Raw genomic sequence first — 24,819 nt, forward strand, 5'->3', positions numbered from 1 at the left:
AACTTCCCTGGACTATCAGGCGTCAGTAACAAGCCTCTCTCCTGATGATGAACTTCCCTGGACTATCAGGCTGCAGTAACAAGCCTCTCTCCTGATGATGAACTTCCCTGGACTATCAGGCGTCAGTAACAAGCCTCTCTCCTGATGATGAACTTCCCTGGACTATCAGGCTGCAGTAACAAGCCTCTCTCCTGATGATGAACTTCCCTGGACTATCAGGCTGCAGTAACAAGCCTCTCTCCTGATGATGAACTTCCCTGGACTATCAGGCTGTAGTAACAAGCCTCTCTCCTGATGATGAACTTCCCTGGACTATCAGGCTGCAGTAACAAGCCTCCCTCCTGATGATGAACTTCCCTGGACTATCAGGCGTCAGTAACAAGCCTCTCTCCTGATGATGAACTTCCCCGGACTATCAGGCGTCAGTAACAAGCCTCTCTCCTGATGATGAACTTCCCCGGACTATCAGGCTGCAGTAACAAGCCTCTCTCCTGATGATGAACTTCCCTGGACTATCAGGCTGCAGTAACAAGCTTCTCTCCTGATGATGAACTTCCCTGGACTATCAGGCGTCAGTAACAAGCCTCTCTCCTGATGATGAACTTCCCTGGACTATCAGGCTGCAGTAACAAGCCTCTCTCCTGATGATGAACTTCCCTGGACTATCAGGCTGCAGTAACAAGCCTCTCTCCTGATGATGAACTTCAAGTCAATCGCATAGAGAGAGAAGTTTAGTTGGACTGCAGCTAGCAGCTTCTCTCTGAGCTGGCCTGTCTCTCTGAGTGTCTGAGGTGACAGAGGTCTTCGATGACTCAGCCATCAGCCCACATAACCACTCCTGTGTCTGTGACATCATGCCTGGCCAGGCTCACACCAGACAGAGAGATGCAAGCAGGCTCAGGAACACAAGAACACACACACTCACCACTGGACTCCTCACACTCAAAATACACATACACTGACAAGGTGCTCTGCCCTGGACTAAGGGTCTTCTGTACAGTATCTGTCTTTGTGGCCTTCTGTCTCTATAGTATAGTATCTGTCTCTAGCTCTTTCTATAGTACAATATCTGTCTCGCTATAGTACAGTATCCGTCTCTCTAGTATTCATCCCTCTTGGCGTTTTTCCTATTTTGTTGCATTACAACCTGTAATTTAAATGGATTTTTAAATATACACAAAATAGTCCAAATTTGTAAAGTGAAATGAAAAAAATTACTTGTTTCAAAAAATGTAAAAAAGGAAAAGTGGAGCGTGCATATGTATCCACACCCTTTACTACGAAGCCCCTAAATAAGATCTGGTGTAACCAATTACCTTCAGAAGTCACATAAATAGTTAAATAAAGTCCACCTGTGTGCGCACACACACACACACACACACACACACACACACACACACACACACACACACACACACACACACACACACACATACATACATACACTCACTCACTCACTCACTCACTCACTCACTCGACCCTATGATCACTTGGCTACACATGCCTATCCCTAATGTAAATATGCCTTGTCCATTGCTGTTTTGGTTAGTAATTTTTGTCTTAATTTACTGTAGAGCCTCCAGCCCTGCTCAATATGCCTTAGCTAGCCCTGATGTTCCACCCCCCACACATCCAGTGACCACACCTGGCTTAAATGGTGCCTCTAGAGACAAAACCTCACTCATTGTCACACAATGCCTAGGCTTACCTCCACTGTACTCACATCCTACCATACCCTCATCTGTAAATTATGCCTCAACTATTCTTCCACGCCCAGAAACCTACTCCTTTTACTCTCTGTTCCAAACGCACTAGACGACCAGTTCTTTAAGCCATACTTTATTCTACTCCTCCTTTGTTCCTCTGATGATGTAGAGGTTAACCCAGGCCCTGCAGCCCCCAGCATCACTCCCATTCCCCAGGTGCTCTCATTTGTTGACTTCTGTAACCATATAAGCATTGGTTTCATGCATGTTAACATTAAAAGCCGCCTCCTTAAGTGTGTTTTATTCACTGCTTTAGCACACTCCGCCAACCCAGATGTCCTAGACATGTCTGAATCCTGGCATAGGAAGGCCACCAAAAATCCTGAAATTTCCATCCCCAACTATAACATTTTACAACAAGATAGAACTGCCAAAGGGGGCGGAGTTGCAATCTACTGCAGAGATAAACTGCAGAGTTCCGTCATACTATCCAGGTCTGTGCCCAAACAATTCGAGCTTCTACTTTTAAAAATCCCCCTTTCCAGAAACCAGTCTCTCACCTTTGCCACTTGTTATAGACCCCCCTCAGCCCCCAGTTGTGCCCTGGACACCATATGTGAATTGATCACCCCCATCTATCTTCAGAGTTTGTACTGTTAGGTGACCTAAACTGGAACATGCTTAACACCCCGGCCATCTTACAATCTAAGCTAGATGCCCTCAATCTCAATCAAATTATCAAGGAACCTACCAGGTACAACCCTAAATCCTTAACCATGGGCACCCTTTTAGATATCATCCTGACCAACCTGCCCTCTAAATACACCTCTGCTGTCTTTAACCAGGATCTCAGAGATCACTGCCTCATTGCCGGAGTCCGTACTGGGTTCGTGGTGAAACGACCACCCCTCAAGCAGGCCTTTCTAATCAACCTGGCCCGGGTATCCTGGAAGGATATTGACCTCATCCCGACAGTAGAGGATGCCTGGCTGCTCTTAAAGTGCTTTCATCTCCATCTTAAATAAGCATGACCCATTCAAAAAATGTAGAACTAAGAACAGATATAGCCCTTGGTTCACCCCAGACTTGACTGCCCTTGACAAGCACAAAAACATCCTGTGGCATTCTGCATTAGCATCGAATAGCCCCCGCGATATGCAACTTTTCAGGGAAGTCGGGAACCAATATACTCAGTCAGTTAGGAAAGCAAAGGCCAGCTTTTTCAAACAGAAATTTGCTGTAGCACAGATTCCAAAACGTTTTGGGACACTATAAAGTCCATGGAGAATAAGAGCACCTCCTCCCAGCTGCCCACTGCACTGAGGATAGGAAACACTGTCACCACCGATAAATCTACGATAATCACATTTTTCCACAGCTGGCCATGCTTTCCACCTGGCTAGCCCTACCCTGGCCAACATCTCAGCACCCCCTGCAGCAACTTGCCCAAACCCCCCCACTTCTCCTTCACCCAAATCCAGACAGCAAATGTTCTGAAAAATCTGGATCCCTACAAATATGGACCACCGTACCTTCCCACCGTACCTTCTCCACTCTGCAATCTGGTTTCAGAGCTGGTCAGGGGTGCACATCAGCCACGCTCAAGGTCCTAAACGATACAACCACCATCGATAAAAGACAAGACTGTGCAGCCGTCTTCATCGATCTGGCCAAGACTTTCGACTCTGTCAATCACCGCATTCTTATCGGCAGGCTTAATAGCCTTTGCTTCTCAAATGACTGCCTCGCCTGGTTCACCAACTACTTCTCAGATAGAGTTCAGTGTGTCAAATCGGAAGGCCTGTTGTCCGGACTCTTGCAGTCTCTATGGGGGTGCCACAGGGTTCAATTCTCGGGCCGACTCTTTGAGGTATATATCAATGATGTTGCTCTTGCTGCTGGTGATGCTCTGATCCACCTCTACGCCGACGACACCATTCTGTATACATCTGGCCCTTCTTTGGACACTGTGCTAACAACCCCCCAAATGAGCTTCAACGCCATACAACACTCCTTCCGTGGCCTCCAACTGCTTTTAAAAATGCTAGTAAAAAACTAAGTGTATGCTCTTCAACCGATTGCTGCCCACACCCTCCCGCCCGAGTAGCATCACTACTCTGGACGGTTCTGACCTAGAATATGTGGACAACTACAAATACTTAGGTGTCTGGTTAGACTGCAAACTCTCTTTCCAGACTCACATTAAGCATCTCCAATCCAAAATGAAATCTAGAATCCGCTTCCTATTTCACAACAAAGCCTCCTTCACTCATGCCGCTAAACATACCCTCATAAAACTGACTATCCTACCAATCCTCGACTTTGGCGATGTCATTTACATAATAGCTCCCAACACTCCACTCAGTAAACTGGATGTAGTCTATCACAGTGCCATCTGTTTTATCACCAAAGCCCCATATACTTCCCACCACTGCAACCTGTATGCTCTCGTTGGGTGGCCCTCACTACATATCCATTGTCAAACCCACTGGCTCCAGGTCATCTATAAGTCTTTGCTAGGTAAAGCCCTCACTCGCTGGTCGCCATAGCAACACCTACCCGTAGCACGCGCTCCAGCAGGTATATTGCACTGCTCTCCCCCAAAGCCAACACTTGCTTTGTCCACCTTTCCTTCCAGTTCTCTGCTTGCTGCTAATGACTGGAACGAATTGCAAAATTTTCTGAAGCTGGAGACTTAGATCTCCCTCTAACTTTAAGCATCAGCTGTCTGAGAAGCTTACTGATCACTGTACCTTTACACAGCCAATCTGTAAATAGCACACCCGACTACATCATCCCCATATTATTACTTACACTCTTGCTCTTTGCACCCCAGTATCTCTACTTGCACATCATCATCTGCACATCTATCACTCCAGTATTAATGCTAAATTGTAATTATTTTTAATCTCTAGGGCCTATTTATTGCCTACCGCCCTACATTTGCTCACACTGTACATTGATTTTTATATTATTTTGTGTTGACTGTATGTTTGTTTATGTGTAACTGTTGTTGTTTGTGTCACACTGCTTTGCTTTATCTTGGCCAGGTCTCAGTTGTAAATGAGAAATTGTTCTCAACTGGCCTACCTGGTTAAATAAAGGTGAAATAAATAAATAAATAAAGAGAGGCAACAAAGAGACCAAAGATAACTCTGAAGGAGCTGCAAAGCTCCACAACGGAGATCGGAGTATCTGTCCATAGGACCACTTTAAGCCATACACTCCACAGAGCTGGGCTTTAAGGAAGAGTGGCCAGAAAAAAAGAAAACACGTTTGGAGCCAAAAGGCATGTGAGATACTCCCCAAACATATGGAAAAAGGTAGTCTGGTCAGATGAGAGGGGGTGTGTAACGCAACAAAATAGGAAAAATGTCATGGGGGTGAATACTTTCGAAAGCCACTGCATATAAACTAAGCAAAACAAGAAACACCCCTTTTTCAGGACCCTGTCTTTCAAAGATAATTCATAAAAATCCAAATAACATCACAGATCTTCATCGTAAAGGGTTTAAACACCCATGAATGTTCAATGAACCATAAACAATTAATGAACATGCACCTGTGGAACCGTCGTTAAGACACTAACAACTTAGTGTAGGCAATTAAGGTCACAGTTATGAAAACTTCTACTGACTCTGAAAAACACCAAAAGAACGATGCCCAGGGTCCCTGCTCATCTGCATGAACGTGCCTTAGGCATGCTGCAAGGAGGCATAAGGACTGCAGATGTGGCCAGGGCAACAAATTGCAATGTCCGTATTGTGAGACGCCTAAGACAGCACTACAGGGATACAGGGTGGACAGCTGATCATCCTCCCAGTGGCAGACCACATGTAACAACACCTGCACAGGATCGGTACATCCGAACATCACACCTGCGGGACAGGTACAGGATGGCAACAACAACTTCCTGAGTTACATCAGGAACGCACAATCCCTCCATCAGTGCTGACTGTCCGCAATAGGCTGAGAGAGGCTGAACTGAGGGCTTGTAGGCCTGTTGTAGGCAGATCCTCACCAGACATCACCGGCAACAACGTCACCTATGGGCACAAACCCACCGTTGCTGGACCAGACAGGACTGGCAAAAAGTGCTCTTCACTGACGAGTCGCGGTTGTGTCTCACCGGGGGTGATGGTCGGATTTGCGTTTATTGTCGAAGGAATAAGCGTTACACCGAGGCCTGTACTCTGGAGCGGGATCGATTTGGAGGTGGAGAGTCCATCATGGTCTGGGGTGGTGTGTCACAGCATCATCAGACTGCCTGCAATGACAACAAGCTCAATCTCAACGCTGTGCGTTACAGGGAAGACATCCTCCTCCCTCATGTGGTAACCTTCTTGCAGGCTCATCCTGACATGACCCTCCAGCATGACAATACCACCAGCCATACTGCTCATTCTGTGGGTGATTTCCTGCAAGACAGGAATGTCAGTGTTCTGCCATGGCTAGCAAAAAGTCCAGATCTCAATCCCATTGAGCAAGTCTGGGACCTGTTGGATCGGAGGATGGGGGCTAGGGCCATTTCCCCCCAGAAATGTCTGGGACCTTGCAGGTGTCTTGGTGGAAGAGTGGGGTAACGTCTCACAGCAAGAATTGGCAAATCTGGTGCAATCCATGAGGAGGAGATGCACTGCAGTACTTAATGCAGCTGTTGGCCACACCAGACACTGACTGTTACTTTTGACCCCCCCAATGTTCAGGGACACATTATTCCATTTCTGTTAGTCACATGTCTGTGGAACTTGTTCTGTTTATGTCTCAGTTGTTGAATCTTATGTTCATACAAATATTTACACGTTAAGTTTGCTGAAAATAAACACAGTTGACAGTGAGAGGATTTTTTTATGAGTTTATATCTCCTCGGAATGGCCAATAACAATCGGTAATCTGAATTTTTGGTGACCGATTATGGCCGATTACATTGCACTACACGAGGAGACTGCGTGGCAGGCTGTCTACCTGTTACGCGAGTGCAGCAAGGAGCCAAGGTAAGGTGCTAGCTAGCATTAAACTTATCTAATGAAAAAAAACTAATCAGTCTTTACATAATCACTAGTTAACTACACATGGTTGATGATATTACTAGTTTATCTAGCTTGTCCTGCGTTGCATATATTCGCTTAACGGGTGATGATTTAACATTCATTCGTGCAAAAAAGCACTGTCGTTGCACCAATGTGTACCTAACCACAAACATCAATGCCTTTCTTAAAATCAATACACAAGTACATATTTTTAAACCTGCATATTTAGTTAATATTGCCTGCTAACATTCATTTCTTTTAACTAAGGAAATTGTGTCTCTTCTCTTGCGTAACGGTTCCGTATTTCACTGAAAGAATAAACGTGTTGTTTTCGAAATGATAGGATTTGACCATATTAATGACCTAAGGCGCGTATTTCTGTGTGTTATTATAATTAAGTCTATGATTTGATATTTGAGTTGTCTGACTGAGCGATGGTAGGCAGCAGCAGGCTCGTAAGCATTAATTCAAACAGCACTTTCGTGCGTTTTGCCAGCAGCTCTTTGCTGTGCTTCAAGCATTGCGCTGTTTACAACTTCAAGCCCATCAACTCCCGAGATTAGGCTGGCAATACTATAGTGCCTATAAGAACATCCAATAGTCTAAGGTTAATGAAATACAAATAGTAGAGAGAAATAGTCCTATAATTCCTATTATAACAACTACAACCTAAAACTTGTGAGAGGATATTCTTACCTGGGAATATTGAAGTCTCATGTTAAAAGGAACCACCAGCTTTCATATGTTCTCATGTTCTGAGCAAGGAACTTAAACATTAGATTTTTTACATGGCAAATATTGCACTTTCACTTTCTTCTCCAACACATTGTTTTTGCATTATTTAAACCAAATTGAACATGTTTCATTATTTATTTGAGACTAAATTGATTTTATTGATGTATTATATTAAGTTAAAATAAGTGTTCATTCAGTATTGTTGTAATTGTCATTATTACAAATAATTAAAAATAATAAATAAATGTAAAAAATATATATATATTTTAATCGGCTGATTAATTGGTATCAACCATAAATCGGTCAACCTCTACTCTGTATAGTAGAGCATCTGTCTCTCCTCTATATAGTACAGTATCTGTCTCTGTGGCCTTCTCTCCAGTGGGTCACAGTCACCTCTGGCAGTGGTGGCTAGTGCTGGTGGACAGCCAGCGACTAAGGTGTTGATAGGGGGTTTCCACCGGTGAGGCACCTGCTCTGATCACGACTACATTCCTCCTGTGCCAAAGGAAGGAAGGGATTTTCCCCAGGACATTGGCTGCTCCCTTCACTGATAGATACATACTGTACAACTAGCTAAGTGTATGTATCTCTATGGCTTCCCTCCCCTTGCTGAAGCAGTGGAAAATGCTGGATTTTAGCCCGTGCACCTGCTCTGATCAGTTCCCCCTGTGCCAGAGGAAGGAAAGGGTTTTCCCCAGGCCACAAAGCCCATTGGCTGGCAAGACAGCTTATTCACCTCTGCCTGCTGAAGCGGTGGATTGACGAGGCCAGATGCAGACAGACACAGGAAGATGGCCGTCCCTCCGTCCTCCTCTCACAACTGACCCCGGACAGAACTCCAGTGGAATCAAGGCTTTCTTTCCGCCATCAGTAGAGACTGCAGTACAAGATGATGCATGATGACATATCCAGTGGAAGGCTGTGGTTCTGACTGATTACCTGACTACCTGATTACCTGACATGATACAACACCTTGGGGTTGACTGAAAGGTCCATCAACTCCTGTCACTCAAAGACTCAATGCCTGCCCTGGCCTGCTGACTGCCCGCCCTGCCCGCCTGGCCGAATGCCCGCCCTGCCGAATGCCCGGCCGAATGCCCTGCCGAATGCCCGGCCCGGCCGAATGCCCTGCCGAATGCCCTGCCGAATGCCCTGCCGAATGCCCTGCCGAATGCCCTGCAGAATGCCCTGCCGAATGCCCTGCCGAATGCCCTGCCGAATGCCCTGCCGAATGCCCTGCCGAATGCCCTGCAGAATGCCCTGCCGAATGCACGGCCCAATGCCCTGCCGAATGCCCTGCCGAATGCCCGGCCGAATGCCCTGCCGAATGCCCTGCCGAATGCCCTGCCGAATGCCCTGCCGAATGCCCGGCCGAATGCCCGAATGCCCACCCGCCTGCCTGCCTGCCTGCCTGCCCGACCGACTTGCTGACTCACTGCCTGCCTGGCTGGCTGGCTGGGATCATTAGTGATATAGAGAAAAGGCCAAAGGTGGAGTGAATTGATTTCATCAAGAATGTTTAACCTGATGAAGCAAAGGCCATGTCAAACTTGAGAATATCTGTAATGATTACGAATCAAGATGGACAGCCACAAGATGATATTAATTGGATTTGATGGTGGGATGAGGAGAAGGACAGTGCTAGAGGGAGATTAAAATGAATGACTTATGAGGTAGAGTTATTAAGACAAACGGCAAGACGTTCAATAGCCATGGTAGCAGGGGCACTACACATGTGCCTGGGACTGGGTTGAAAACAGTCAGTTAAACACAAGGCAGTAACCAAGTACCATCACAACACATACCATACACAAACCTCACCACAAGACCAACTTGGGCAAGACACGTAGACATTATTAAGTAGCTTATCCATCTCTATTCACACGATTAATATCAGGCATTAGGTATTATAGGTGAAGCTTTCAATTCAAACCATAACCAGACAAACTCACAACCTGCATAGCAGAGTTCAGTCAGACAACCCAAAGCAACTTACCGCCCATGGGCCTGGCTCTGCACAGACAAACCAAGAAATCAACCAATCCTGTTCAAATCTTCTTAAATTCAACATTCAGCTGGACAAGAACAAGAAGCATCAGAAATACCACCAATCAATGTGATGTATTTCATGGCCCGCCCTTCTTTCTGCAGTGCTGAGAGAAATGATAGCTAGCTAAGACATGCTAGCTTATTGCTGAAGCACTCAGCCTTAATCCAGTAAATGACTGCAGTGCCAAGCTGAGGCAAGCTACTGCTCAACAGCATACTCATATCAATACCATTAACCAAACTGCTGTCATTTATCTTTACCGAAGTGCTCTGGGAGATGTATTGAGGGACTGAATACATTACATGAAGCTGTTATGGAGAGAAATATGGGTCTGCATTATGGTGTAATGGAGAAAGATATGGGTCTGCATTATGGTGTTATGGTCAGAGATATGGGTCTGCATTATGGTGTTATGGAGAGATATGGGTCTGTATTATGGTGTTATGGAGAGAGATATGGGTCTGTGTTATGGTGTTATGGAGAGAGAAATGGGTCTGTGTTATGGTGTTATGGAGAGAGATATGGGTCTGTGTTATGGTGTTATGGAGAGAGATATGGGTCTGTATTATGGTGTTATGGAGAGAGATATGTGTCTGTGTTATGGTGTTATGGAGAGATATGGGTCTGCATTATGGTATTATGGAGAGAGATATGTGTCTGTGTTATGGTGTTATGGAGAGAGATATGGGTCTGTGTTATGGTGTTATGGAGAGATATGGGTCTGCGTTATGGTGTTATGGAGAGATATGGGTCTGTATTATGGTGTTATGGAGAGAGATGGGTCTGTATTATGGTATTATGGTCAGAGATATGGGTCTGCATTATGGTGTTATGGAGAGAGATATGGGTCTGCATTATGGTGTTATGGAGAGATATGGGTCTGCATTATGGTGTTATGGAGAGAGATATGGGTCTGCATTATGGTATTATGGAGAGATATGGGTCTGCATTATGGTATTATGGAGAGAAATGGGTCTGTATTATGTTGTTATGGAGAGAGAAATGGGTCTGTATTATGGTGTTATGGAGAGAGATATGGGTCTGTATTATAGTGTTATGGAGAGAGAAATGGGTCTGTATTATGGTGTTATGGAGAGATATGGGTCTGTGTTATGGTGTTATGGAGAGAGATATGGGTCTGTGTTATGGTGTTATGGAGAGAGATATGGGTCTGCATTATGGTGTTATGGTCAGAGATATGGGTCTGCATTATGGTGTTATGGAGAGATATGGGTCTGCATTATGGTGTTATGGAGAGATATGGGTCTGCATTATGGTATTATGGAGAGATATGGGTCTGCATTATGTTGTTATGGAGAGAGAAATGGGTCTGTATTATGGTGTTATGGAGAGAGATATGGGTCTGTATTATAGTTTATTCTCTGTTTATGGTGTTATGGAGAGATATGGGTCTGTATTATGGTATTATGGAGAGAGATATGGGTCTGTATTATAGTGTTATGGAGAGAGAAATGGGTCTGCATTATGGTGTTATGGAGAGAGATATGGGTCTGAGTTATTCTGTTATGGAGAGAGATATGGGTCTGTATTATGGTGTTATGGAGAGAGATATGGGTCTGTATTATGGTGTTATGGAGAGAGATATGGGTCTGTATTATAGTGTTATGGAGAGAGAAATGGGTCTGTATTATGGTGTTATGGAGAGAGATATGGGTCTGCATTATGGTGTTATGGAGAGAGAAATGGGTCTGTGTTATTCTGCTAAATAATCTGTTGTTTTGTCCTTAATTATACACGGTATGTAAGCCGTTTATAGACAGGTTCTTTCTGGTGCTGGGAAATCAGATGATGGTGTCCTCTGTGTGAGTGACCTACTTCTGAGCTACATGCAAGGTGATAAACATCTGCCAAAATAGCAGAGCCTCATTAACACATTACAATATTACACACGCACACACAGTTTGTTAGTTAGCTGCAGCGTGAACAACCTTCTACATGGATCATTAAACCATCAGACCTAGATGATAAACCTGATGGGTGTTTCAGAGAGAGTCACATTAGCCGTACACCTCATATACCCAGCTTATCCACAGAGGTCTGTGGCTTTCCTTCATCTAGGGTTTCTTTATACATTTTATTCACCTTGAAGTCACTTCATGTTATTTTTGGGAACTTCATAGTTTTTTTGGTTTAACACACCCCAAGGAGTTTAAGGTTGAGTGATGGTACCTGCTTTTTTCACCTTAATAGACTCAAGTTTGGTCAAACCACTATGTATGTCATGCTAGCGTTATTCAACACACCATACAGTTGAGGGGTTCAGTCAGTCAGTCAAACTTACCCTTTTCTTCAGAGCCTCCAGGGACTCAAACTCCAGACGTGACAGTTTGATCTGGATGTGTTTGGGGACGTCTGGGATCACAAAGGTCAGGATGAACTTGGAGGCCAGGAGGAAGTGCTGCAACCACAACAACAGACAGAGGAACAACAGGGAAGTATGGGGAGACTTTAGGACATGTAACAGGAAAAGTAGACATGTATTATGATGTTATATTGTACTGAGAAACTATATTTCTCTATTATCCTAGAATTCAGAAACAGAAATATATATAGTTGATATACAGTGCATTGCGAAAGTATTCGGCCCCCTTGAACTTTGCGACCTTTTGCCACATTTCAGGCTTCAAACATTAAGATATAAAACTGTATTTTTTTGTGAAGAATCAACAACAAGTGGGACACAATCATGAAGTGGAACGACATTTATTGGATATTTCAAACTTTTTGAACAAATCAAAAACTGAAAAATTGGGCGTGCAAAATTATTCAGCCCCCTTAAGTTAATACTTTGCTGAGATTACAGCTGTAAGTCGCTTGGGGTATGTCTCTATCAGTTTTGCACATCGAGAGGCTGAAATTTTTTCCCATTCAAAACAGCTGTCAGTGAGGTTGGATGGAGCATTTGGGCAGTTTTCAGTTCTTTCCACAGATTCTCGATTGGATTCAGGTCTGGACTTTGACTTGGCCATTCTAACACCTGGATATGTTTATTTTTGAACCATTCCATTGTAGATTTTGCTTTATGTTTTGGATCATTGTCTTGTTGGAAGATAAATCTCCGTCCCAGTCTCCTTTTGAAGACTCTCAGGGTTTCTTCCAGAATGGTCTCCATCCATCTTCCCATCAATTTTAACCATCTTCCCTGTCCCTGCTGAAGAAAAGCAGGCCCAAACCATGATGCTGCCACCACCATGTTTGACAGTGGGGATGGTGTGTTCAGGGTGATGAGCTGTGTTGCTTTTACGCCAAACATAACATTTTGCATTGTTGCCAAAAAGTTCAATTTTGGTTTTATCTGACCAGAGCACCTTCTTCCACATGTTTGGTGTGTCTCCCAGGTGGCTTGTGGCAAACTTTAAACAACACTTTTTATGGATATCTTTAAGAAATGGCTTTCTTCTTGCCACTCTTCCATAAAGGCCAGATTTGTGCAATATACGACTGATTGTTGTCCTATGGACAGAGTCTCCCACCTCAGCTGTAGATCTCTGAAGTTCATCCAGAGTGATCATGGGCCTCTTGGCTGCATCTCTGATCAGTCTTCTCATTGTATGAGCTGAAAGTTTAGAGGGACGGCCAGGTCTTGGTAGATTTGCAGTGGTCTGATACTCCTTCCATTTCAATATTATCGCTTGCACAGTGCTCCTTGGGATGTTTAAAGCTTGGGAAATCTTTTTGTATCCAAATCCGGCTTTAAACTTCTTCACAACAGTATCTCGGACCTGCCTGGTGTGTTCCTTGTTCTTCATGATGCTCTCTGCGCTTTTAACGGACCTCTGAGACTATCACAGTGCAGGTGCATTTATACGGAGACTTGATTACACACAGGTGGATTGTATTTATCATCATTAGTCATTTAGGTCAACATTGGATCATTCAGAGATCCTCACTGAACTTCTGGAGAGAGTTTGCTGCACTGAAAGTAAAGGGGCTGAATAATTTTGCACGCCCAATTTTTCAGTTTTTGATATTTAAAAAAAGTTTGAAATATCCAATAAATGTCGTTCCACTTCATGATTGTGTCCCACTTGTTGTTAATTATTCACACAAAAAAATACAGTTTTATATCTTTATGTTTGAAGCTTGAAATGTGGCAAAAGGTTGCAAAGTTCAAGGGGGCTGAATACTTTCACAAGGCACTGTAATTAATAGTTTTAAACTGATTGAACAGATGCAACATGATACGCTGCTGAAGTGAAATGTCACAACACAATCTAAACTGCTCTGGAGACAAACAAACACCATCACCGACCGGTGTCCAATCATTGACATTACAAAACTAGACAATCATTGGTGTCAGGTGTGATATTCCTCTAAACAGCTGGTTAATGTTCCTATCTATACCAGGCTGGTCTTCTTTCATCTGTATATGCTGGATGGAACTTGTGAATTTTGTATTGTCATTTGTAGTCTACTGTATTTAAACACGTACATGATACTGCAACAACGTTTCCCCAATGGGACAACAATGTCAGTCAAGTTAACCAGAACATTCCCTGTTCTTTCAGAACTAGCTCCATTCCTTCTCAGAGCGAGGCTAACAACAAGCAGCTGACCTGACCCACACAGTCTGAAAACAGTCCTGTTTTCACGTGAAACCTGCGTCAGGTAAAAGTACGAATGAACCCGTACAACCATAAACACGCCAAACCATAAATAAAAAAATAAAATAAAAATAATTATTCTGTTATTTTACCAGATATAATGCTGAAAGGGTTACCATTTAAGAGATCATGCCTCTTAACTAAGGACCAGATAATCAAAGAATGTCTTGAAATACTGCAAGCAAAACAGGAGACTACAGGGTGACAAACATGCAGTAAGACCCTGCTGATTATTCTGTGTGAGAGTTAAGAAGCTGAAGACCCTTCTGGACCCGAACTCTTTAAATCAGCCCCTAAGCAGTTCACTGGAGCTCAATATTAAACTGTAATGGTAAAGACAGGCAAGAGGGCTTTGCTGAAAATACAATCCCAATCTCTCAAAAGGAAGAGAGAAGAGAGTGCTGTGAATACAGGCCCCCAGTACAACACTGGCCCCCAGTACAACACAGGCCCACTGGCCCCCAGTACAACACTGGCCCCCAGTACAACACTGGCCCCCAGTACAACACAGGCCCCCCAGTACAGGCCCCCAGTACAACACTGGCCCCCAGTACAACACAGGCCCCCCAGTACAACACTGGCCCCCCAGTACAACACTGGCCCCCCAGTACAACACTGGCCCCCCAGTACAACACTGGCCCCCCAGTACAACACTGGCCCACCCTCCTCCCTCTGAGGTGATTGGAGGAGACAGATGAACAGCAGACAAAGGGGAAGTGGGGTGAGGAGGACGACTCTTGTGGCAAAGAGCACACCTGTTATCTTCACAGCCCCTCTGAGGTGAGGTGAGGTAAGATAAGGTGTGAGAGAGAGGTAGCAACCTGACCAATATCCAACACATACATCATTTTTTTCTCAATACATTTTTTTACGGCCGAGAGAAGCGTATTTCAAACTGCATGACCAGAAACCAGCTTTATTACTCTGAATCGATGCCAACACACTGCTATGCAAAGCAGGTCTGTCATTGCTGGAGAATTGCCAGCTGCCACAACACGCTGTACCTCATCAGTATGTGCCAGACGAAATTCCATCGGATTCAGCCACCGCTTTCATCACAGTAAAAGGCTTCATACATGTTAGGCCTGACAAATGTTGTCGACTGAAAACTTCCAAACACTGTTATTACAGCCGATTTTCTCCTATGGAAAGTGTTCTTCAGATGGGTGGTTTGGGCTAGAAGGATGGGGAGGTGTGTGTGGCGCTCCCTCTCTCTCAGTCCTTCAGCCGTACACTACTTTATTACAGACAATTGTGTATCCCAATTGGCAACATAATACCTTAATAGTACACTACTTTTGACCAGGGCCTCTCAGGGGTAGTGCACAATGTAGGGAAAAGGGAGCCATTTGGGATGCAGAATGTGAGCTAAGTAGTAGAATAAACAGTATAGCGAATGTAAAAGGGCGAAGGGAGTCCAGTCTGTCTGGCCTCAACGCTGACTGAGGTTGTTACACTGATTGAAATGCAACATTAAAAACACCACAGCCTTTTAGCTGATTGGTACTTGACAGTAGGAGTTTATGGGCATTTAGAGAGATAGGGTTGGCTTGGCACACGTTGGAAAACCAAAGAACACTAACAAATGCAAATGTTAGTTGAAAGGGGTACATTTCATCTTGAGGCCCTGACTCAATATCAAACTACTTCTCTATGATGCTCTAAACAGTGCAGAAGTGTGAATTGAGACAGTACCTGTAAGTGCTAGCATGGCAATCTGTGGCCTTTTGTACCAAAATCCCCTCTGCTCAGTATTCACCCCATGTAGCTGGGGCCAGAACTGCACTGCCTTGTTCATTTAGCAAATTAGCATTTCAATCCACCTTGATTCCAACTGATCGGGAGTCATTTTTTACAATTTATTCTGTGAAGCGGCATGAACAGAATTTCTTAATCCAACTTTTCACGTCGGGGGTTTGTGAATAGATCTTGTCTGAAAGGCGGCCATTGGTGGCTTGCCATAAACACTTCGACATGTTGCTGAGACATGGTTATGCAGTAACCCTTGGGACAGCCAACTGCAGAGTGACAATGAGCCTCATGGAGCACCGTGCATTCACACAATGTGACAGGCCAGAGTCTGGCAGCAGACTGTGTGTTCTATAAGGATATGAGACGAATGCAGAAAGAGGTGGCACGTCTCCCACATGAGAATGAATGATTACGTCAAGATGATGAATACCAAGTTACTTCAGCTCGATCCAATTTCCGTTTATTGATCTCTCGAGGCAGGTACTGTTTCCTCTACTGTTCCTCGATGTACCGCGAGGTCGGTGTGAGACCTGTTCCTCTGGGCCCTGGTCAAAAGTAATGCTCTATATAGGGAAGATGGTGATATTTGGGACGCACACAAGGTGTTGATGGGCAGAGGAGACAGGAAGGGTTGTGGAGAGGTCTCCAGGCCTGCAGAGATTATTCAGTACAGCAGGTAGGTAGCTTCAATAAGACTAGACTGGAGCCATATATAGTAGAAGAATAGCATTGAACAGGACTACAAAGGGCTGTAAATAGAGTTGCCAGTCAGCAGGGGGGCACAGCTTCACACAGAGCTGATGCACACTACATTAATACACAGGTTCAGTCCCAAATGGCACCCTATTCCATATATAGTGTACTACTTTTGAACTGTGACCTATGGGCCCTGGTCAAAAGTAGTGCACTAAATAGGGAATATGGTGGGATTCAGGGCACAGTATCTGAGTCAATGCACAGATATGACTAGAGCTAGCACTAGGCTGATCGTGCTCTACAGAATAGAAGACCACAACCATGGTGACAGAATCAGACATTCAGTTACTGGGTACAAAGGGTTCTGGACTTCAACAACACACACCACAGACTACATCACAGTGGCTTCAGAGGACAATAGCTGATTTCCCTTTGGCAAAGCAAACCGTGAGGGAGAAAGATAGACAGCGTTGTTAGGAGCTAAACAAATAAAGCCATCTGCATTATACCAGGCAGTGTTATCATATTTCAGTATTATAAAGGACCAAGGCAAGAAGGGACTGCTAAGGAACGGTCTATTTTGTTGTTGTCATTTAGCAGATGCTCTTATCAAGAGTGACTTACAGGAGCAATTAGGGTTAAGTGCCTTGCTCAAGGGCACCGACAGATTTTTCACCTAGTTGGCTAGGGGATTCGAACCGGCAACCTTTCGGTTACCTCCCTATACATTCTGACATCTCTTGACTCTGTCATAGTACTAAACACTTCCTAATAACCATATTTAAGGGCCGCCCACACCTAGGACGATGACTATAACAAAAACTATCAAGATACAAATCTAAAATTATCATTCTAGTTAATGTCCTAGGTGTGGACGGCCCTTAACACTGCAGTGAATATCAAGCCCACTTTATTTACAGTGCGAGTTCAATTTCAGTTCATCCCCATGAAAAGAATAGCCCCTCTCCCACTTCCCATACCTACAGTAGATACATGCCCCCGTTCATTGTCACTCGTGTTGTGAAATACCAACCATATGGGGTTTAGCGGCACGATTTCAGAGGCACAATTCAGATATTGTCAGCACACTAGTGTTATGGATCTGTGACACCCTCCTACTATTCTGGCTGTTACACCAATGACACAGTAAGAGTGGTTAACAAGACCACACAGTCTGCAGTAGAGTTGGGCTGCATACACTCCCATTATGTCTCATCTTAAGAAGTCATCTCCACCTGCGTCCTTGATCGTCAGCAGGCTAAACGGACATTTCACTTCACCTCTGCAGTAGCGCTGTGCCAGCCCAGCTTCTGTTGTCCAGACAGAGGTACTTCCTACTCCACCATACATCACAACTCCCCTTCCTCTCTCCTCTGTGTCAACCTGTATTTGAGATAAATCACCAGGACAGACAGAGCAAACCGAGTGACTGACTGACCGTCCTCTCCTCTCCCAGACATCCTCTATGCATCCCCCAGACAGGTCATTAGTATTTCATCCTGGGTTGTGAATTACAGGACAAACCTCTGTCAGAGTTGTCACTGGATGTTCTGTTTCTGTCCACACACACAGGTTTCCGTTAGCAGGTAATAGCCGGCTTCAGGATAAAAATTTTTTTGAAAAGCCAATAAATAAAATTGGAAAGGCCAATTTTACATTTTTCAGCCAAATGTTCTGGTCTGTTGCTGAAGAGTCATTGCTTTTTAACATTTTTTTTCTATTGTCCCAAAACTGTCCCAGGGTCTGTTTGGGCTATTTTGTTTCTCGACAAGCTGACCAATAGAATAGGTCAATTCTTTTTACTATGGGGGATAGTAGATTGACATAGGTGGCGAGCCCATAATGCTAGGGGAAGCTAAGCTTTCCCTAAGTAAATTGAAATAAATTGCCAAAATGATATCGCCTAATTAGCCTACAATACAGAAATAAAATCATTCAAAATAGGCAACTAAATCATGATTTAGCCACAGAGGACCATTAGCTTCCCCTAGTCTTGTTGTTTTAAATCTCATTGACTACAAGTCGGAAGGAAAGGCAGCTCGCGCAATTTAGGCTGTGCACGTTGTAAATATCAAATAGATGATTGTTGAGTTGCGACTGTCAAGGAAAAGTAGAAGACCAGCAAGCCGTATCGCAATAATTATAAATTAAATTGTGGGGAAACATAGTTTGGAAAGCAAATGGCTATTGCTGTAAAGAGAAGACAATGAAAATAATCAAATCTGTCTTTTAGTTGAGCGAACAACAGTAGGCCTATAGTCTATCTTATTGGCACCAGTATATCCCTGGTGAGTGTGCACTGCGCATATTCACCCTATCAGTGCTACTTTAAAGTTAGTTATTGGACAACAGTTTCCAGCTCCAGTTTAGATGGATGTCATATTCTATTTGTCTCCCCTGATAGTAGGACTATTTTATGGACAATGTCATTTTAATTGATTGTTTATCAGTGTTGGCTGAGTTTGTCTGATTAAAAAAGTTTTTGCTTCGGTCTCCAGCAGAAAATCTCCCCCCTGCCAGTATCCCCCCCCCCCCCCCCCCACCTCTTCGCGTGAACACACTCAATTCTTCATTGCTGCGACTTGCTTGCTCGTTGAGATTTCTGTTCACATTCGGCTGCGTTTCATTTTATTTTATATGTCAGTTTGATTGCGGTGGAGGATCTAGTAATGTCTGCAGTTTTCGGTTTGGCTATTTGTTTCAAGTGTATTAGTCTATAAATAAATATCTTTGCCAAAATTCGTCATCTCTCCCATGTCTTATTCGACTAGTAGTTGTTCTGAAATGTTTATTGCTTGACTACATTTTACTCCCTTGTCTGTAATATAACACACACATTAATTATTAATTTTGGTTGCATATGGCGTGCGTTTGTTCTATAGAAAGTATTTGACTGTTGTGAGCCACAGAAAGTATTTGACTATAGCCACAAAATTAAGGAAATTAGAAATGGTGAGGGATTTCGGCCAGAAAATAAACTTGAAACAAATAGCCAAACCGAAAACTGCAGATATTACTAGTGCCCACCCCCCGGATCAAACCGACATAAAAAATAAAATCAAACGCAGCCTAACTGATCAGAAATCTCAACTAGCAAGCAAGTCGCAGCAATGAAGAATCGAGTGTGTGCGCGTTCAAGTGAAGGGGGTGTGTTCTGGCAGGGGGGGAGATTTTCGCAACAAAACCGGCGCCAGAACTAATCAGTTGGATGGCCTTTGATAGACGTACGCGGGCACGGGACCTCCTATGTCTGCACGCGCTTGCTCGTTCACAAATCTGTTTAACGTGTGTTATAGTAAAGCACACAGGCAGCTCCTGAGTTTCAAGTTTGGGGAAGTTTACAATCTATCCTACCATTTCTAAAACCTGCGTGACAGTTATGATTATTTTTATATGCACATTTTCATGGAACAGTTTCATTTCAATAATACAATTGTAATTTCTCAAAATCATTGTCACGTGGTTAATCATAGAAATCTGAAGTAAAATGCTAAATATGTAAAAAGGCGAGAGTGCCAGCCTCCGCCACATGGACACACTGTGATCCATTGGTGGCTAAAGAGCGCATTGAACTCAGAGATAGGCCTACTGCTGCATTGGCCTATAGGCTATATCTTCCATTATCAACTAAGTACATTACATAGGCCTAAAGCTGACAAATAAAAACAGTAGAAATTATCCTGATGAAAATGTTGGTTCTTTCAATCACATTAATCTCTACTCCGCCTGTCTGCCTCCCTTTCTGTCTGTCTTGACTTAGGCTATTGCTAGTGAAGTGCAACATTGTATCAAATCATCAACTGGGTCTGGCTAAAAGCTGTTGATAGGGAACTTGCAACACTGTATCAACTAGCCTATTCCAGCCCCTTGAAGTTTCTGTGCCGGTGAACTCCGGACAGGCAGCTGTGTTTTTAATGACGTTTCCACTAGCTATATGGGATCATCAGATCATGATATTTCGCTTTTTCACACCAACGCTTGGTGATTATCGAGGCCGGGAGTGTTGGAAAGATTTTTCAAATTCTGAGGAACTATCTTTCACAATGGATGTTAAAAAACAAAACAGACTTCGTTGACAATGTGAGGCGAAGAAAACATGACTGAGGAGCTCAGCTTATTATTTAAGAACTTGAAACTATATACTAGTGATTTTGCTGTTGGTCAGTCGTCGTTGGCTGAGAAAAAGTTAAATGTGGACAGTTATTCCAACGTATTCCAAGTGCGCGGTAAGGACGCACGTCATTGCATCCTCCACCTGCATGTTCTGTTAAAATGAATTACCATCATCTAAAATGTGATTTCTGTCATTCTGAGCACCGTGGGCAGACACCCTAATCATATTGGACCAGTACATTTCTCAAATGTCTGTTACTTAAATGAAAATGCTATAGGTCAAATGTCTGCCACCACATTTTCATAACGGAAACCCTGACACACACACAGAGAGAGCTTAGGTAACATTTTCTAAAAATGTGTCACTGTTTGATAGCGAGAAATACATTTACATATTTAAATCAAAACAGCAAAGTAAAAGCCACACTAGATGCAGTGTTCAGGGATTATGTTGGTAAACAGCACACATCCCAAATGTCACCCTATTCCCTACATAGTGCACTACTTTTTGACCAGAGCACTATGGGCCCTTGCCAAACCTAGTGCACTAGCTATATAGGGATTAGATTGGTTGGTACAGGGAATGCCAACTGGCTGTGCCCAGGGTCTGGGGCATGGAAAACCTGCTGCTGGATTCTAATCTGATTATCTGAAAAACACCTTCAAATGGGATTGGCTCTCTGACTTCCTGCCTTTTTAACCCTCATGGAGAAAGTGACAACAAAGACTACTGATGTGTTTTACTAGCACAAATAGTATAGGCTTTATCTGGGAATAGGATGGAAGGTCAAATATAAATATTTCCTCCCGATTTCTCCTGATCCGTGGAATGTTTATTCCATCTAATTTTAAAAAGTATAGTCAGTCAGCTTTGGTCAACGGATAATGCATGAAAGGGTAAGTTAACATGAACTATAACTCTATTACATAATCTGTGCAAATGTACAAACACATTCAACTTGACAATGACAACAGCATTTTAGTGTGTGCAAACTTGGTGTAATAATAATAATAATCTTTGCATGTCGGCTAATCATTACATCTAGGAATGTTCCATCAATCCAATGTCTAGTGACCGCTTAGACTGGGATCAGTGCATCAGAGAGGCAGAGGTTGGAGAGAATGCCTGGCCTGGATGCCCTGACTGCCAAGGCATCATCAAGTGTTTCAATTAATCCTGCTCCTTAGCCTTCTCTTCTCTCTCCCCTCCTTCCGACCGTCTGTGTCCGTGGGTCGGCTACCCTGTTGCCTGGTTACTGCTCTGTGAAGTATGCCATGCTGTACAGTAATTACCCAGGTATCACCTGCTCAACAATGAGCCCAGTCCCAGCCAATCACAGACAGGACAGAGGAATAACAGCTAGCCAGGAGAGCGAGAGAGACAGAGCCGAAGGGCCCTCGTAACATTTTGCATTGACTAGACGGAGTCCATGGCCTTTAAAACACAAACTTATGCAAGATAGGCTAACTTCCATACATGTGATCTATCAATGCGCTATTATATGGTGGTGAAGAAATCAAATTCCACAAGATACATTTTTTTAATTTGATGCTACAGATGTTTTTTTTTTAAATTGGGGGGGGCGTCAGTATTTTTCCCTCTCTCCTCCTATATGATCCAGTGGTCTGGTCCCACAACATAAGTCACTGCACTATAGTACTGTCTGCACCTCAAAGGTGAAATGAGGTATTGTACAGCAGCAACACATCACGGTGTCGTAGAGCTGGATTGACTCAGAAAGACCTGTTCTCTGTATCTTAGAGCTGGACTGACATCCCTGACAGAAGGCACTAGAGGCCCTAATAGCCATATCCTGCTCTGCTTCCTGTAACTGGCTTGGTTATTATGGCAGCATTCTAAATGGTACCCTATTTCCCTATAGTGCACTACATTTTACCATGGCCCATAGGGGAGTATATGGAATAGGGTGCCATTTGGGATGCAGGCTATATGTGCGCAACATTGACTGCCTCTGTAGCACTACTCATAGAATAGAATCTAGATATTCATAGAATAGAATCTAGATATTTATAGCCTCTGCCACAGTGTATCATGTGGATCAGTGATTCATGAATATTTCTCAAATCGTTTCTGGCAGATATTTTGCGGTGATTATGTATTGACAACGTTTAATGAATACATAAACAAACAATGCATCCAGAAAATGATCAGTGTGTGTGTACCCTGTCCCTGCATGCTGAATAGCAGGGCTGGTTCTGCTGCTCCAGTCTGTAATGGACTAAATCATCTGGCAGGGAGACGCCAACCCACAGATCTACAGGAAATGTGCTGCTTGGCAGCAGTGTGAAACGTGCCTGGATGTACAATAAGCTAGTGAGGTAGGTTCATCTCTCTCAGCTACTACCCTCATTTCTCCTTCTCTCGCAACCTTGTGCTCTCTCCTATTTCTCTCGTTTTCTTTATCCCTCCCTCACGATCCCTCTCTCTTTTTCTTGTGCAGACAACCAAACAGTAATCCAGTGTGATAACCCCCGTGCTGTAGATTTGTGTGACATCACATGTTCTACAGAGTGAGGTGGATTGCAGAGACAGAGCGAGAGAGAAAGAAAATAAGCCCCGATCCACCCTGCTCTCTGCAGCAGCTCACCTCCGTGCCAACTTCAGCCTGAGACACTGAGGTTAGAGGTCACGGCATTATATTACCACACAGCATCAAGGCCTGAGCAGCCGAGCACAGAGCCCAGGCACAGAGTATACAGGCCACACATGCTCTTCATTCTCACAGGGTGGTCAGGGCAACTCCCTGGGCGCTGGAGACATACAGTATGTGTAGGAGCAAGTGTGTGGTATTTACTGCTGCCATGATTATTTACTGTATTTACTGATGTCCATGATTCTGTCTGTATTGCTGCTGGTCTGTATTAGCTGGTGCAAAGACAGGAAATCAATAAATGCACAAATCTGAAGTGTTTGAACCGCAGTAAAGGGATTGTCATACACCGTTAGTATTAAGAGAACTGGTTTACTTGCTCTGCGGCAGTTCTGTAGACAAATGCAAAAACTATTTTCAACCAAACATACACCCATGACCTCGTTTCAAATCCATAAAAATACAATGTTGTTTAGCATATAGATAAAACACACTAGAATGGCCTCGAAGGACTACTAAAATAAGTGTATTCTGTTCTAATGAACTACCTCTCCTCTGCTTCTGCTCTTTTTTGTCTTAGTTATTTTAAGCATTTTCTCTCGAGGGCTGGAGGTGCATGCAGAGGATGTTGCACAACGAGCTCCCCCAATTGTGATCCTAACAAACGTGGACTGACTGGAGTTATTCTGGGTCTGGAAGCTCTAACAGTGCATCTTCCACACATATCTCCCCCACTAACACAGGTCCTATCTATTGGCCTACCCTCTGTACTCTTACCTGCTTACAGCTGCACTCAAAGACACAGTGGAGGAGACGAGACAAGACCTACAGTACAGCCAGGACATAAACACCCTGTCATCATCATCTTTACACACGCTACCAAAGCAGCAAGGATGGAGCTCTCATTCTATGACTCTCTGGCACCATCTGCTGGCCAGCCTGCTTCAACTCTATTCTGCTGGCCAGCCTGCTTCAACTCTATTCTGTTGGCCAGCCTGCTTCAACTCTATTTAGGCACAAGAAGCACCAAAATAGACACAATCTTGGAAATAAGAAGTTTAATTTGATTTTAAAATTAGTAGGAAATGATTGCATACATGTCTAGTCAGATTGTGTGTGAAGAGTGAGAGGTGTGAAAATGGTACAGTACCTCGAAGCCCACCACCCACATTATGAGCTGTGTCTCTGACTCCGGGAAATAGGACTTGACTTGGGGGGACATGCCAATCAAGGCACAGTTGGTCACCACGGCGATCACACTCATGGCCTCAAAGGCAAGCTGGAAGAAAAGAAAACACAGGAACTTTCCCCCTCTGACTGGTCTCCCTTTCCTTCCTATCCACCACAGTTCAAAACAATCACAGTTAGACATGAACCTTTTTATCCTTGAAAACGTTATCTCCTTTAATTATCAAATAAAGTCCATCAAACCAACCAACCACACTAAATGTACTATAGAGAACTAAACAGAGTAGAAAGAGCTATTAAGTCAGTCTT

General features: G+C 43.8%; 1 protein-coding gene across 1 annotated transcript in view; it reads right to left on the reverse strand.

Annotated features, from left to right (window-relative positions):
• The window catches only part of ano10a (anoctamin 10a), a 39,546-nt gene that overhangs the window by 5,028 nt on the left and 9,699 nt on the right, over positions 1-24,819 (reverse strand). The window contains exons 12-13 of the mRNA XM_064946645.1: positions 24,473-24,601; positions 11,827-11,943 (exon numbers count right to left, since the gene is read on the reverse strand). Of these exons, the coding sequence (XP_064802717.1) occupies positions 11,827-11,943; positions 24,473-24,601 (246 nt within the window). The remainder of the gene's footprint in view (positions 1-11,826; positions 11,944-24,472; positions 24,602-24,819) is intronic.

Source organism: Oncorhynchus masou, chromosome 29, assembly GCF_036934945.1.
Source record: "Oncorhynchus masou masou isolate Uvic2021 chromosome 29, UVic_Omas_1.1, whole genome shotgun sequence".
NCBI classification, from domain to species: Eukaryota; Metazoa; Chordata; class Actinopteri; order Salmoniformes; family Salmonidae; genus Oncorhynchus; species Oncorhynchus masou.